We start from the raw sequence: 16753 nt of genomic DNA, 5'->3' as shown, positions 1-16753 counted from the left end.
AAAAAAGATTAATTCTATAACTTGATTATGTACTAGAGCTGACATCCATTCAATGTAGCCGCCTTCAGCCTCAATCACCGCCTCGATACAGGTCCAAAACCGGTAGCATGCCTTTTCCACGAGTGTCAGTGGAAACTTGGCAGATGGCAGCGGTCAGGCCGGCTTTGGTGTTGTAGGAGGTCATGTTGATGATGTTCTCGACATATGATCATGAGAGAAGGGTATAGTCGTAGCATTTCTTCTGAAGCCAAGCCTGGGTCTCTTTAGATTTGCGGACCGGCACAGAGTTCTGCTGCCACACCCAGGGTCTGCCAGCAGCCACCTGATTGCACCAGGGGATCACCACACTCTTCAGGACATCCGGGTACACTTTGGTGTTGACTTTCAAGCCAACTTCAAAAATGTGAAGTGGCATGATGTAGCCCTCATTTGAAGCCACACTAAAGACCATAACCATGGCTGGAAACTTTGTTTTCATCACTCCTGACACATCCCTGTCATTCGTGGCAATCCAGCGATGCATTTTGAGGCTGCTGGCTTTGGTCCTGTTGTCATAACTTTGACCTGTAGAGAGCATTATTTGTACAGTGGCGCATCTCCGATCTCGCTCGTTAAACATTGTGTCACTTTCAGACATGATAGAAGGCTCCTATCGCTCTTAGGATTTGTACAAAACTGGTCAACTAGTAGATCGTCTGCAACAAAAACAAAAAGAAAACCGGTTTTCATTAAACAAAAATGAAATGGAATCAGGTCATCTTTTCTAGGGCGACAATTTTATCGTTCCACCCTATATTTTCTCTTTTTATCATTTAAGCATTAATAAGTGTCTGTATGTCTTTCTATCTGTGTACATTTCCCTACACAATGTCAATTTTCAGTTTACAGACTCAAAATTTGATATACAGGGTAGTGCGATTTAGGAAAATCTTTGTAATCAGTTTTCAGACAGAAATTTGGCTATTATGGGGTCAAAGTTCTTTGAAAACTCTACCAAACTCCTCCTCTGCCAATTTTGGGTCGAAACACTTGAAATTTTAGATATAAGTTCCTTGAACACGGATCTAACTTAATAACTTTATTTGAGCCCCAAACAATAAATGTTAAGGGGTCATAATAGGGATCAAAGTTTTAAAAAATTTGACCGCTTCGGTCTCTACCAAATCACTAAAGACAATTTCAGGTCTAAACATTTGAAATTTTACATAAACAGTATTCAGAGATAGGGCAAGCTTTTTAATCGGTTTGGGTCGAAAATTTGAGCTGTAAATATATAAATCTATGTATGTATGTTTGCATGTCTGCCTAAAACTTTCGACAAAGGCGACGGATTTTCACAAGATCAGTATCGTTTTGAAGCTCGATCCTTCAGACGACAAATATCGAAAAAATTGGCTGAAAACATTAATTTCTTCACCCTCAACAGGGCACTTTTCTACAGGGAGGGGTCGCTTTTTTCACCAATATTTTAGAAAGTCATCCCCTCTTTTCGATTGTCTAGCCTTAATTTAAACCTACATCACTTCCGGTTTGGCGGTGGTCGTAACAGCAAAGAGGTCACGATTTTTTTCACATTCTTTTTCTCCTCCACGGTACAGGTTCAAGCCTGCCTTTCTACTACCACTTTTTTTTTTTTTTTTTGCTCAACACACACCTCCAAACACCCGGGCAACGCCAGGCGCTAGTTAGTACTAATTACGTGAGTTAGTATTTATTATAAGGATATGAAAATTTTTACGTATAACTTTTTAAAGGTGCACTAGTAATCACATTGGTATGCCATGGTACGATAGTAAGGAACCACCTACTAGGAAGTTACCACTTATCAAAGCCCAAAGTCCATGCAAGGATAAAGGTTTATGAGTATCAAGTTGCCAGTGAGACAACACAGTGCTGTTGGAAAATGGGAAAAATTTGATTGTTATTCAACAAGAATTTGTATTGGAAATGAAAAATAACCAGGTTGTAGTCAGCCAGAAAGCAGTTTTGTTCCACAGATAGTTAAAAAAAAAAAAAAGAAACTTTGTTCATGGAATTTTCGTTTAGCTTCAGGCAGAGAGCGAGTGAGAGAGAGAATAAAATAAATAAATGGCTGTAGCTGGACGAGTGTTTGTTTCGAATATTTTACAAAAAAAAAAAAAAAAAAAAAACCATAGATTGGAGCTCAGTCGAGCACCTGCCATAAAAATAATGATAGAGCAGAGATAAACTCACATTTCTTCTGTGAAAAAAACGGATGAATAAAGGATATTGCTTACTAGATTTCATAAACGGTTTTGTACCCTGTCAAGGATGCTTTCAGATGTGGAAACAGTACTCTATCTAAGGACATATTTGGCTTTAATACAAGTGGAGGATTGCATTGGGATCGAGACTCTTTCCGAAGCAGTAGAATCTATAATATAAAGGGCAGTTGTTTTTTTGTTTTTTTTATTTTATTTTAGTTTTAAGAGATCAAGGGAGCTAACTCCTCCTGAAGCTAACACTTGATTCTGTTATGATTTAGATTTATATCCGAGGGCTCTTTTAAGAATAGACGTGGTTCCCTTTATGGCTGCTATTTGTATTGCTTGTATGTATGCATGTAAGCTAATATGGGTTAGCCATAGAAAGGAGATGTTATTTGGACTGAGAATACTATGTCAATTTGAATTACTTGCAGTAAAAAGTATCCTCATGCCAGGTTGTCCCGACAAACCCTTGTATAGAGAGACCTCAAACACTCGAGGACAATGTCTAGTAGGCATTCAAGTTCTTTCCGTCTAGGTATTCAATTTATTTTACTTCAGTAAGTTTTAAGAGATCAAGGGGTTAATCCCTCCTGGAGCTAACACTTGATTCTGTTATGATTTAAATTTATATCCGAGGGCTCTTTTAAGAATAGATGTTGTTTCCTTTATGGCTGCTATTTGTATTTCGTTACAGCTTGGCCTTCCAGGGATTGCTTCTACATATTTCTGAAGGTTCTTTTTTATTAAGACAGTTGCTCCTATCACAACCGGTATAATGTTTATTTCTTTCAGAGACCATGTCGTTTTTAGATTTTGGTATTTTGTTACCTTTTCCCGTTCAGCTCTGTTAAGGCCCAAACCATTTGGGATTGTGACATCGATAATGAGCGCAGTTCTTTCAGGCTTGTTCCATATTACAATATCTGGTTTGATGGCGTTGTCTTTTATTTATCTGCCCGTCTGTATGTCTTTGTCATAGAATAGTCACTTTTCCGTTGTATATGTAGGCGTGCATATGTGTCTTTGTATGCATTGTATATGTGTATTACGTATGCATGTGCATATAAGCTAATGTGGGTTAGCCATAGAAAGGATATCTTATTTGGGATGCGAATACTACACGATTTTGAATATTTGGTCAAGGTTTACTTCTAAGGAAAAGTATCCTCATGTCAGGTTCTTCTGACAAACCCTTGTACAGAAAGGCCTTAGACACTCGAGGATAGCGTCTAGTAAGCATTCAAGTTCTCTCCTAATGTATGTGTGCCCGTGTATGTTTACAGAATCGAGTGTAAACTGAGGTATTAATGTTTCTTAATTTTGGAGATGAGGATTCGTATTATTTGAATTCTGCGGACTACTCTTCTCATCTTGACAATTATAATCTCTAACCATCTTCAGGTGTACAGGGTGTCTTAGATATGTTCCAGAGAGGCCTTAGACAATCGAGGGCAGTGTCTAGTAAGCATTCAAGTTCTCTCCCTCTAGACATTCAATTTTTTTTTTTGTTTTATTTTACTTCAGTCGAAGTTCTCAGAAATCAAGGAACCCACAACCTGGGGCTAACACTTGAACTCTATATGAGATACATAGATATTCAAATGTTTTATTAAACGTCTTTATCTCACAAAAACTAAATTAGTAAAGAAGTTGAGAACATAATTTTCCTCTCCCCAATTAACCATTTTTATACGTTGTAGTATATCTTTCATGTTGGTCTCTTACTGGATTCCAGGACAAGAGTTTATCTAGTCTGGTGGAGTATCCAGTTTCGTGCTATTACTTGAGGTAACATCACTTGGAGAAGGTGCACCATTCCTCGGAAAAGCAAATGTGGATTAATCGTAGTGAGGAGATCTTATTTGGGCTGCGAATACGAAATGTGATTTTGAATATTTGGTCAGGGTTTACTTCTATGGAAAAAGTATCCTCATGCCAGATTGTTCTGACAAACCCCTGTACAGAGAGACCTTAGACACTCGAGGATAGTGTTTAGTAGGCATTTAACTGTGTGTATGTTTGTATGTCCAGCTAAAAAAAAAAAAACAACAAAAATACCCACAAAGTATTTTCTTGATTATTGTTGTCCTGCATAAATAAACTTATTCATTCTCTGAAGGTCAATTGGGCCAGGTTTCATTGCGGGGGGAGGGGGGGGGTATTTTTCTCGTATTTTATTTTGGAAAGAAAAAATGCCCACGCGTTCCTCGAGGAATGCTTTCTATAAAGGAGAGTTGTCTGGGTGTATGAGTGTGTGTCCAGTCAGAGAGGAATGGTCAGAGCAGAGAAGGAGAGAGGGTTGGATAGAGGGAGGGGTAAAACAAGGGAACAGAAAAGGGAGACAGCCAGAGAGAGGTAGAAGTTTTAATAGAAATATTTTACACTTTTGCCCTAGGCAACACCGATTGGTTGGTTGGTTGGTTGGTTCTTTGTGGCATATCAACCACTGTCGATCATTTGATGGCAAGCCATTTATTGAATTAGTACAAGAAATTAGATCTGCTAGTCCATATCTATAAAAGTGTGTGTGCGTGTGAGGACACTTCTCAACCTATGTACTTAACGAATTTTTGATCTACTGACTTGAAATTTGATGCATACGGTATTCAGACATGTGGAAAGCTTTTAATTGGTTTTCATCTGGGAAAAAAAAGGGGGGCTGCTAAGGGGTCAAAACTGAAACATTGGTATGTGGTGGGGGGGGGGATTGGATTTTTATCTGTTTGTGAACTGTTTCACGAATGCGTATGCATGAATCATTCACATGACAGATTACTTATGTAAAGAATAAGTACGTTTGAAAACACTTTCTAAAAATCGTGTCAAGCCGGCTTAATGGTTATCGTACTTGACTCGCTGTCTTTAGGTTTTGGTTTTGATCTCAGCTCAAGTATTTTTTTTTTTTTTTTACTTACAAGAAGTGAACTGTTTAGAAAAAATACACAACAACTCCCCACAAAGTTGGTATTTTTTTAAATCAGCATAGAGATAGAAGTTTTAATAGGAATGCTACAGTTTTGCACCAGGCAACATTGGGTAGCCCAGCTAGTTTAGCATATATAATCACATATAAAAATAATGAAAAATACAAGTTACACAAACAATAAGTGGGGAAAAAAAAGAAATATTACCTGTTGTATGAAATATTTCCAAGTTTGTTCTCAACTATTTCACTTGTGATTCGAGCTGTCGGACCTGAGTTGAGAAAAGAAAAAGAAAAAGAAAGAAAATTCACATTTTTTAATTTTTGAGATTAGGATTGGTTATTTGTATTATTTGGATTCATCGGACTACTGTTCTCATCTTGAGTGTCATTTTCACAACGTTTTGGTCAATGTAACCTCCGACCTGCTTCAAGAGTATCTTGTCGAACTGAAATCTTTAATCCATGGGGGTAGCATGCTTTCGTTCTGTTAGCCAAGGATCTGTGGCATAGAGGTTAGAGTACTTAGAAAAATTCAGTGACTCTGCAGGTTCAATCCTCAGTGTGGGTGACCAACAATTGCGAATTACTTAGGACCTTCATCCAGTAAGGGTCAACGAAACAAGAACATGCTACCGTGAATTATATAAAGGGTCCTGTTCAAAATTCTGTGCACATTCCAGAGTTTGACAGAAAGATTCCCAGAGTTTGACAGAAAGATTCCCAGAGTTTGACAGAAAGATTCCCAGAGTTTGACAGAAAGATTCCCAGAGTTTGACAGAAAGATTCCCAGAGTTTGACAGAAAGATTCCCAGAGTTTGACAGAAAGATTCCCAGAGTTTGACAGAAAGATTCCCAGAGTTTGACAGAAAGATTCCCAGAGTTTGACAGAAAGATTCCCAGAGTTTGACAGAAAGATTCCCAGCGTTTGACAGAAAGATTCCCAGCGTTTGACAGAAAGATTCCCAGAGTTTGACAGAAAGATTCCCAGCATTTGACAGAAAGATTCCCAGCGTTTGACAGAAAGATTCCCAGCGTTTGACAGAAAGATTCCCAGCGTTTGACAGAAAGATTCCCAGCGTTTGACAGAAAGATTCTCAGCGTTTGACAGAAAGATTCCCAGAGTTTGATAGAAAGATTCCCAGAGTTTGATAGAAAGATTCCCAGCGTTTGACAGAAAGATTCCCAGCGTTTGACAGAAAGATTCCCAGAGTTTGATAGAAAGATTCCCAGAGTTTGATAGAAAGATTCCCAGAGTTTGATAGAAAGATTCCCAGAGTTTGATAGAAAGATTCCCAGCATTTGACAGAAAGATTCCCAGAGTTTGATAGAAAGATTCCCAGCGTTTGACAGAAAGATTCCCAGAGTTTGACAGAAAGATTCCCAGAGTTTGATAGAAAGATTCCCAGCGTTTGACAGAAAGATTCCCAGAGTTTGATAGAAAGATTCCCAGCGTTTGACAGAAAGATTCCCAGCGTTTGACAGAAAGATTCCCAGAGTTTGACAGAAAGATTCCCAGCGTTTGACAGAAAGATTCCCAGAGTTTGATAGAAAGATTCCCAGCGTTTGACAGAAAGATTCCCAGAGTTTGACAGAAAGATTCCCAGCGTTTGATAGAAAGATTCCCAGAGTTTGATAGAAAGATTCCCAGAGTTTGATAGAAAGATTCCCAGCGTTTGACAGAAAGATTCCCAGAGTTTGACAGAAAGATTCCCAGCGTTTGATAGAAAGATTCCCAGAGTTTGATAGAAAGATTCCCAGAGTTTGATAGAAAGATTCCCAGCGTTTGACAGAAAGATTCCCAGCGTTTGACAGAAAGATTCCCAGAGTTTGATAGAAAGATTCCCAGCGTTTGACAGAAAGATTCCCAGCGTTTGACAGAAAGATTCCCAGCGTTTGACAGAAAGATTCCCAGCGTTTGACAGAAAGATTCCCAGCGTTTGACAGAAAGATTCCCAGAGTTTGATAGAAAGATTCCCAGCGTTTGACAGAAAGATTCCCAGCGTTTGACAGAAAGATTCCCAGCGTTTGACAGAAAGATTCCCAGCGTTTGACAGAAAGATTCCCAGAGTTTGACAGAAAGATTCCCAGAGTTTGACAGAAAGATTCCCAGAGTTTGACAGAAAGATTCCCAGCGTTTGACAGAAAGATTCCCAGCGTTTGACAGAAAGATTCCAGAGTTCTATAAGATACGTGTGAGAGTGAAACAGTTGTATTTGTGACCGATTTTTCTAAATAGCGACTAGAAATAATAAAATGCTTATCTTTTAGTGATTCTGTTTTTTTTTTCCTCCGACAATCTTCCAAAGCTTATTGCTGAGTGAAAAATGTCTTTTCAATTTTTATTTATTTATTTTAAATAAAATGAGCAAAATCAAACTTTAACCAACATTGAGGATATTGCAAAGGCTGCTGCAAAGAAGGCAAGTTCTCTCTATCAAGTTGGCAGACTACTCACACCTGAGAGTATCCTGTACCTCAACAAGGTAACCATTCGCCCATGCATGGAGTATTGTTGCCACATCTGACCTGGTGCGTCTATCACTAGCTTCTCTCTCTTGGTTAGGGTTAGGGTCCAAAAAAGTCTTCAATCTAATATATCCCACTTTGTCAACTAAGTTCCAATCCCTGTCCCATTGACACAAGGTTGCATCGCTGTGCCTGTTTTACAAATATTTTAATGGAATGTGCTCTGATGAACCTGTTGCCCTTGTGCCCCCTGACATACATATCCCCGACAAACCAGCTTAGCAATAAAATCACACCCCTTCACTGTTGAGGTCCATAAATGCCAGGAAGCTTTCTAATCTAATAGTTTCTTCCTTCGAACAGCTCGACTTTGGAATTTCCTTCCTGCTACCTGTTTCCCTGGCTGTACTGATATGTACAAAAGTTTAAATGTAACGTAAACCAACATCTTGTTAATCTTTTCTAGGCATGGTCCCAAATAGTAGCCCCTTACGTCCAAGTGGCGATATGCCTTGTTAGGGGTGAACGCAAATAAAAAAAAAAAAACACTCGTTAACGCCTGGTTTGCGGAAAGTCCCTCAGACAAGCTTTAGATCTACACAAGCAAAATACAGGTTGTTGTTCTTATTAAGGTACTTCTCTTACATTTATCTCAGGATAAATATATCACATCGCAATGATAATTTGCTCGGGCATAAAATGAAACTGCATTACATTTATACTTAATTATCTGCCTTATTGGCTCCACTTAAACCGTAATTCACGACACCAACTATCAACATCTCTGCTCTCTTTGAGTCTAAAATTCGACTGATTGTCCTCTCCAATTCGTCCTTCTTATCGCCACACAAAGAACCCATCTACAGAATTAAGTTTTTCTTTTCTTTTCTCTTCCCCGATCCCGTCATCCAACAGGCCACACAGGCGTGGTCGCTTGCGGGAATAATATCTTCTATTACACTCATCAGACAACCGCGCTTGACACTGTGTCAAAAGCTTTCTCTAGATCCACTAAACAACAAAATACAGGTTCTTCTTTCTACCAAGGTACTTATCTTGCATTTAATGAAATGTGCTCTGATGAACTCCTGCTACTTGTGTCCCCCTTTAGCGTAAACATTCTCAACTGAACTATCAGTCTGAAAAATCCCGACCTTTCACTGTAGATGCGCCCAGATAAATAAGCTTTCTCTAAATCCACAAAACAACAAAATACAGGTTCTTCTTCCTACTAAGGTACTTATCTTGCATTTGTCTTGGGATAAACATAGCATCAATGTGTTTTGGGTTTTTTTTGTTTGTTTTGTTTTTTTTACAAGGGAGTCAATACTTATCAAGGTCCAGAGACCACTCGAGGATAAGGATTAACGAGTTGAACATGTCGTAGTAACCGTTAGTAGTGGAAATTTGGTAAATTGGATTACTTAAGAGGACGGCTCATCAAGAATTTGTTCACATTGGACTTGAAGATGATCATATTGTAGTCAGTTGGAAAGCAGTAAAACAGAACAGAGTTCCACAGGCTTGCAGTTCCAAGAAAGAAGCTTTGTTCTTGGCGTTTATGTTTATGAACAGATAAAGAATAGGGGAAATTATTGATAGTGGTTGTAGCTAGACAAGTGTTTTTCCGTGAAAGTCAGGACAGTGGGAGACCATAGATTGGAGCTCAGACGAGCACTTGTTATGAAAATAACGATAAAGCAGAGACAGGAAAGAGGTTGCAGGGTAGAGAAAAGGCCATCCCCTACTAGGCTACAAAGTCTCTTTTGAACTGTCAAGGCAGAGAGGAGAAAAGAGTATCAACTACTAGGTTTCAAAACCAGTTTTGAACTCTTTTAGCAGAATAGGTGGATCTGAGTGGCTCCTGCCCAGATGTGGCAACAGTATTCCATTTTAAAACTTATTTAGCTCTTATACACGTAGAGAATTGTCGAGGGTGAGACACTGTTGTGGAGACGCCCACGAATTAACATAGGCGGGTGAGTGAGATAAAGGTATCAATCATCAATACCGGGGGAGTCCGGCAACGACCGCTAAATAGGTAAGACGCTTATGCTGCCTCCAGTAAGACATGCAACATGCCACCTGCCGGAATATCGCCAACTGAAGTATATCTGAAGACATGTAAATATGTATATAACTTTTCTTCATAATATATTATTGTTATACCTTTATTTTCCGTGTTCTTGTTAATTATTTGTGCAGACACAACAGACACCTACTGGAGCAGTAGTATGATGCAACCATTTTTTTTTTAACGACCTTTGCAACCGAGTTAATAGGTAAGAAAAAAAAAAAAAAAAGAAAAAAAAGGGGAATCATTTACTAGGTTTCGAAGCTGATTTTAGAACTCTGTCAAAGACTCCTAACATCTCTTCTTTAATTAATAATTGCTTACCAATTGCATTAAGCGCATGCTGTAACTCCAGGGTAAAATTCTCCAAGGGAACGTCTTTGGAAATAGGCACAACAGCAACTGTTGAAAGATTCGACACGATCATCCGATTGTCCATTTGAAGTTGATCTGAAATGAAAATAAATATATATATGTGTACATCTCAATAATTATAAAACTTTGTGGACCGTTCGGGTGTCCTTGCTTGCTTGAATCTTGCCTTCGACGATCGGGCAATTCCATCTTTTATAAAAGGGATGAGACATGAATTTATACATATATATGTATGCATATGGACGTGGCTCAGAGACTAAGGAATGAGGGTAGAGAGTTGTATAGTTTGGTTTTGATTCTAGCTGATGGCACCTAGGTCATATATATATATATTAGCGATGGGACAATTCCAATATCCCCCCCCCCGATTCCAATACAATTCCCGATTCCGATTCTTTATAAATCTCTAATTATTAAACTAAAAGATAGTTATTTCCCCCGATTTTCATTAAAAACACATGTTAAATATGCAGATATATTCCTAAACGTAAAAATACACTTGTGGAGGATGATCTATCGGTTTTGACTTTACTTGTATTTTAAAATCAATAAATATTTATTAATTTATCATTATTACCAGCAATAGAAGATTTTGGTTTAAACGAAATCAAATAAAAAAAATTTAAAAAAAAAAAAAAAGAAAAGACAATTAAAAGAATAACTTTGGAAAATACGCATCAAATTTTCCGATTCCCCCACACATATATAATTATTTATATTTATGTCTCGGAAGTAGAGTGAAAAGCATATCTTATTTTTCTTTTATTAATATTATTGGAATTTTTTCTTTTTTTCCTTGTAAACATTTGTGAATTATTCCATGGATTTCTGCCTTTGGATTATTATGGACCATCTTCTTCCAATTACGGGATTTCCTTGGATTTTACTTGTGCAAATGGAATTTCAATTAACTTTCTTGAAGTTATACATTTGGATTTTATCGTCACTGGATTATTTATCTTCCACCAGACTATCCATTCATGTGTAATCACCTTTTTCTTCACCATATTCCCTCTGCTTCACTTTTTTTGTTTTCAAGTAAGATCTTGGACTTGTTGTTTCATCAAATACTTTTGAATGCAAAATCCGATCCCGCATTTTGCTAATTCCTACCCTCTGATGAGAAGGAAAGTATTTCTTCGAAACTCCGCGTATTAAGGACTATCCACTTATCTAGTGTTTCCTTTTTAGATTAAATATGTTTTTAACTCATTTCAAAGTGTTTTTTAACATGTTTTATTAAGTGTTTGTTCGTGTGTATATATATATATATATATATATATATATATATATATAGAGAGAGAGAGAGAGAGAGAGAGAGAGATAGATATAGTTTTGATCTCTCTACTATATATTTGGTTTAATAAAATAATTGATAAAGAGTTGTCTCTATAATAATGAAAACATATTCAGCATGAATTAAAATATAATACTTAGGCATATTTTAGGACCGGACAATGCCAGGTGGCCTGCTAGCACAGATATAAAACTGAACTTGTGTGTGTGTGTGTGTGTGCAGAATGGTCTCTACCAAAGTACTCTGTCAATTTTTGGTCTAGAGATTTGAAACTTGATATATAGGAAATTCGGCCCTGTAGAACAAATTCGATTAGTTTTATATCCGGTAAAAATAGCTGCTAAGAGGTCAAAATAAAAAAATTAGAAGGCATAAGTCGACTAAATGTGTATCTTCTATGCATGTGTAACTATACATTAATATGTTTAATTATGTTAATTTTTAAAGTTTTCATATACATATCATGAGAAATGAAAAATGTAAATGAAAATCTCACGATGAGGAATTAATCAAAATCTTGGATACATAAAAGCAAAAACGTAAAAAAATTTGTCAAATAAAAAAAATTGAAATTTTATCGACATTTTAAAATAAATGAGGACTGCTAAATAACTACCTCCCTCTCCCAAGGAAGTTCTACTTTTTAGGAGATTAGGTGATTTTAGAATTGGAATCAGAAATTTAGAACAGCATTGTTAATTGTACCTGAATCACGAAATTTAGAACAGAATCGGTAATTGTATCGGAATCAAAGGAAAAAATATTGGAATCGTCTCATCGCTAGCGAGATGCTGTGAGAGGTGCAACTCGCCACAGGAATACGTCATTCATGTTAATAACCGCTAAATATACAGGGTGGCCACAAAGTCACGCACCATTGTTAATATTTATTTTTTTATTAATTTTTTTTTTTTTTTTTTTTACACAGTGATCACCACTTATCCAGGCCCGGAAGCCACTCAGGGATAAGGGTTATCACCATCAATTTGAAGACAAGCATCAATAATACAACTCTTCAGATGATCCAAATCACGAATCTTCGTTGAATAAACAATTTGCTTAATGTGACCCCAGAAATAAAAGTCCATGGGATTTAGGTCAGGCGACCTGGGCGACCACTCTACCGTACCTCTTCGACCGATCCAATTTTCGAAATTCTCGTGGAGCCAGTCACGCACAATCGTTGCGTAATGCGGCGGGGCACCGTCTTGCATAAACCAAGTAGGTCTGCCGTCTCCAAGTAAATGAAACGGCGGTATCAAATCATTTTGCAACATGTTGAGGTATCTTTTGCCAGTAACTGTCTGATTGAAGAAGAAAAGGCCCAACACATGGTCGCGCCACAAACGACACCAAACCATTATCTTCGGACCGCTGTGTTCTTTGCTGTCTAACATAAAATGATGATTGTCTTGCGAATTAAACATTACGTTAGTGTGGAGATTTGATGAAGTGTTTACTTAAGGGGGCGGTTCATTAGGAATTTGTTAACATTGGACTTGAAGACATCCAAGTTGCAGTCCGGTGGGAAGCAGGCAGACGGAACAGAGTTCCACAGGCGTGCAGTTCTAAGAAAGAAGTTCCGTTCATGGAATTTTTAATTTTATAATTTTTTTATTTCAGATCAGACATGCCATTGACTACAGAGCAGCGCGTAGAAATAATTTTATTATTTGGTCGTGATGGTGCAACCCAAAGAAGTGTTGCTGAGCGATTCAACAGAAACCATCCTCATGAAAATGTGTCACACACTTCTGTCGGTCGCTTAATAAACCAATTCAGAGAAACTGGTAGCGTCGTTGACAAAAAGCGAAGTGGGCGTCCTGGTTTATCTGTAGAGACACGTGCACAAGAGTTGGAAAAAATTGCAAGCAGTCCAAGGAAGTCAGTGCAAAGGGCAGCAGGTGAAATTGGTGCTTCTCGTTCAACGATGCAGAAGGTCCTCAAAGCAGAAAAGTTTCATCCTTACAAACTTCAAATTCTACACAAATTGTACGAGGATGATAGTGACAGACGTTTAGAAATGACTGTATGGTTTCAGGTTCAACTCGAAGATCCTGACTTTGTTAGGCGAAACATGTTATTTAGCGACGAGGCAAGTTTTTATGTTAGTGGAGAGGTCAATCGGCAGAACTGCCGATAATATTCGCAAGACAATCCTCATTTTATGTTAGACAGCAAAGAACACAGCGGTCCGAAGATAATGGTTTGGTGTCGTTTGTGGCGCGACCATGTGTTGGGCCTTTTCTTCTTCAATCAGACAGTTACTGGCAAAAGATACCTCAACATGTTGCAAAATGATTTGATACCGCAGTTTCATTTACTTGGAGACGGCAGACCTACTTGGTTTATGCAAGACGGTGCCCTGCCGCATTACGCAACGATTGTGCGTGACTGGCTCCACGAGAATTTCGAAAATTGGATCGGTCGAAGAGGTACAGTAGAGTGGTCGCCCAGGTCGCCTGACCTAAATCCCATGGACTTTTATTTCCGGGGTCACATTAAGCAAATTGTTTATTCAACGAAGATTCGTGATTTGGATCATCTGAAGAGTTGTATTATTGATGCTTGTCTTCAAATTGATGGTGATGCTGATTTACTGAATCGTGTCTACAGGAACTTTGAATTTCGTATTGGCTCGTGCATAGCTGCAAACGGCGAACATATCGAGCAATTTGTAATCCTTGTAAAGAACTTTGAATTTGAATAAATGTTACTACTATAACTTTTTTAATTTTTTAAACTTTTTTAATTAACATTGGTGCGTGACTTTGTGGCCACCCTGTATATTTCTTGTAGAACTCAGCAGTGGATTGAAAATTAAATTTCGATTTCAAAGCAAATCAATTAATTCCAACTGATATTCTTCTGCCACTTGCTCCACGTCTGTTTCGTAAGGAGTACCAAATAACTTAAAATAGAATTCTTTTATTTCCAGAAATCAGCAAAACAAGAGGAAAACTCGCTTCTCAGATCCCAAATAGAGCTCACAAAGATGTCTCTTGTGATTTTGCAGCATATATATAATAATGACATCATCAGTTTCGCATCAGCCGTGATGTTTTTATATTTTCCGCTTGGCAATATATAGGGTGGCCACAAAGTCACGCACCAATGTTAATATTTATTTTTCTATTAATATAAAGGACTTTTATTTCTGGGGTCATATTAAGCAAATTGTTTATTCAACGGAGATTTGTGATTTGGATCTTCTGAAAAGTTATATTATTGATGCTTGTCTTCAAATTGATGGTGATGCTGATTTACTGAATCGTGTCTACAGGAACTTTGAATTTCTTATTGGCTCGTGCATAGCTGCAAACGGTGAACATATCGAGCAATTGTAATCCTTGTAAAGAACTTTGAATTTGAATAAATGTTACTACTATAACTTTTTTAATTTTTTAACTTTTTTAATTAACATTGGTGCGTGACTTTGTGGCCTGTACAATATGTAATAACATTTCTTCACTCACAGCTGATGAAATCTCTTAATACTAAATAGAAGTAGCAAAAAAATGATTACTCACCCGTAGTTCTACTCTGTAGATTTCCAAGCAGTCTTTGTCCCAGTAAGTGTATCAGACGGGTGACAATCTGTGGATATTTCCTCTTGATGTGGTTCAGGAGTTCTGAAGGAATGTCAGCAAGTTCAGTATCACTAAAAGTAGAAAAAAACATATACAGATTTCCTTTCTCATTAATTTTTCATTAAAATTGTTTCCATATTTCAATTAATTTTTCATTGAAATCGTTTCCATATTTCAATTTTCCATTGAAATCGTTTCCATATTTCAATTTTCCATTGAAATTCTTTCCATATTTCAATTTTCCATTGAAATTCTTTCCATATTTCAATTGATTTTTCATTGAAATTGTTTCCATTTTTCAATTGATTTTTCATTGAAATTGTTTCCATATTTCAATTTTCCATTGAAATTCTTTCCATTTTTCAATTGATTTTTCATTGAAATTGTTTCCATATTTCAATTTTCCATTGAAATCGTTTCCATATTTCAATTTTCCATTGAAATTCTTTCCATTTTTCAATTGATTTTTCATTGAAATTGTTTCCATTTTTCAATTGATTTTTCATTGAAATTGTTTCCATTTTTCAATTGATTTTTCATTGAAATTGTTTCCATTTTTCAATTGATTTTTCATTGAAATTGTTTCCATTTTTCAATTAATTTTTCATTGAAATTGTTTCCATTTTTCAATTAATTTTTCATTGAAATTGTTTCCATTTTTCAATTAATTTTTCATTGAAATTGTTTCCATTTTTCAATTAATTTTTCATTGAAATTGTTTCCATTTTTCAATTAATTTTTCATTGAAATTGTTTCCATTTTTCAATTAATTTTTCATTGAAATTGTTTCCATTTTTCAATTGATTTTCCATTAAAATTGTTTTCATATTTCAATTTTTCATTGAAATTGTTTTTATTATTGAATTAAATTTTCATAAAATTAGCTTTCTACTAACAGAAATATAGTTTTCATTGCAAAAAATTGGGCAGGTTTGCAAAATCAAATTTTTCATTTATTTAACATTTTCCAGTATTTTCCATGAACTGCCTGGACTATTCTTTTCTTTCTTTTAAAAATTTTTTGGAGTTGTGTAATTTTTGATATTGTATCTCAAAAACTTTGTTGTAGCTCAGCCCGTAAATATATATGATGTATCGTCGTATTTTTAGTGCATTTGTATCTCGAGGTACTACTGCATATCGCTTACACACGATTGTTGCAGCATGGATAGCAACAAGCAAGATGATCACGGCCAATGAACATAAATTTTTCTACAAAACCGCAATCCATCAATACAATATTCACATCTTTACTAGGGCACTATCAGCCACTCCCTATTACAGGAGTCTAATCTAAGAGGCCCCATACTATCTGGTGCAGTGAATTCACAAAGTCACATTTATCTATCGCTTTGGTGTACAAGTGGTCCGAACCCAAATGAAAGATTCATAGGGATACGACTTGGAACAGATATATCGAGAGCATTACCAAGGCTGTTGCGAAGAAGGTAGGCTCTCTCTACTGTGCTAGAAAGTTACTGACACCTGAAAGTATCCTGTACATCTACAAGGCCACCATAGCCCATATATGGAGTATTGTTGTCACATTTAGGCTGGTGCATCTGCTACTATTCTCTCACTCCTGAACAGGGTTCAAAAAAGAGTCGCCAACCTGATAGGTCCTGAATTGTCATCTAAGCTTCAATCTGTGCCCCATCGATGAAATGTTGCATCCCTCAGCCTGTTTTACAAGTATATTAATGGTGGATGCTCTGATGAACTACAAGCCTTTGTATCCCCTCGACATAAATACCTCCGACAAACCCAACCAGCAGGAAAGTTCCACCCCCTATA

General features: G+C 36.9%; 1 protein-coding gene across 1 annotated transcript in view; it reads right to left on the bottom strand.

The window, feature by feature from the left end:
- Positions 1-16753, bottom strand: part of LOC145268685 (patatin-like phospholipase domain-containing protein 6) — a gene marked incomplete in the record, with an annotated part of 200392 nt that overhangs the window by 58318 nt on the left and 125321 nt on the right. The window contains 3 exon segments of the mRNA XM_080124191.1: positions 5363-5426; positions 10022-10147; positions 14900-15030. Coding sequence (XP_079980317.1) covers positions 5363-5426; positions 10022-10147; positions 14900-15030 — 321 coding nt within the window.

The sequence above is a fragment of the Euprymna scolopes genome, chromosome 44 (assembly GCF_053919585.1).
Source record: "Euprymna scolopes isolate OS-2025 chromosome 44, ASM5391958v1, whole genome shotgun sequence".
NCBI lineage: Eukaryota > Metazoa > Mollusca > Cephalopoda > Sepiida > Sepiolidae > Euprymna > Euprymna scolopes.
Note: the sequence above shows the minus strand (reverse complement) of the source record. Positions and strands in the feature narration are given on the sequence as shown.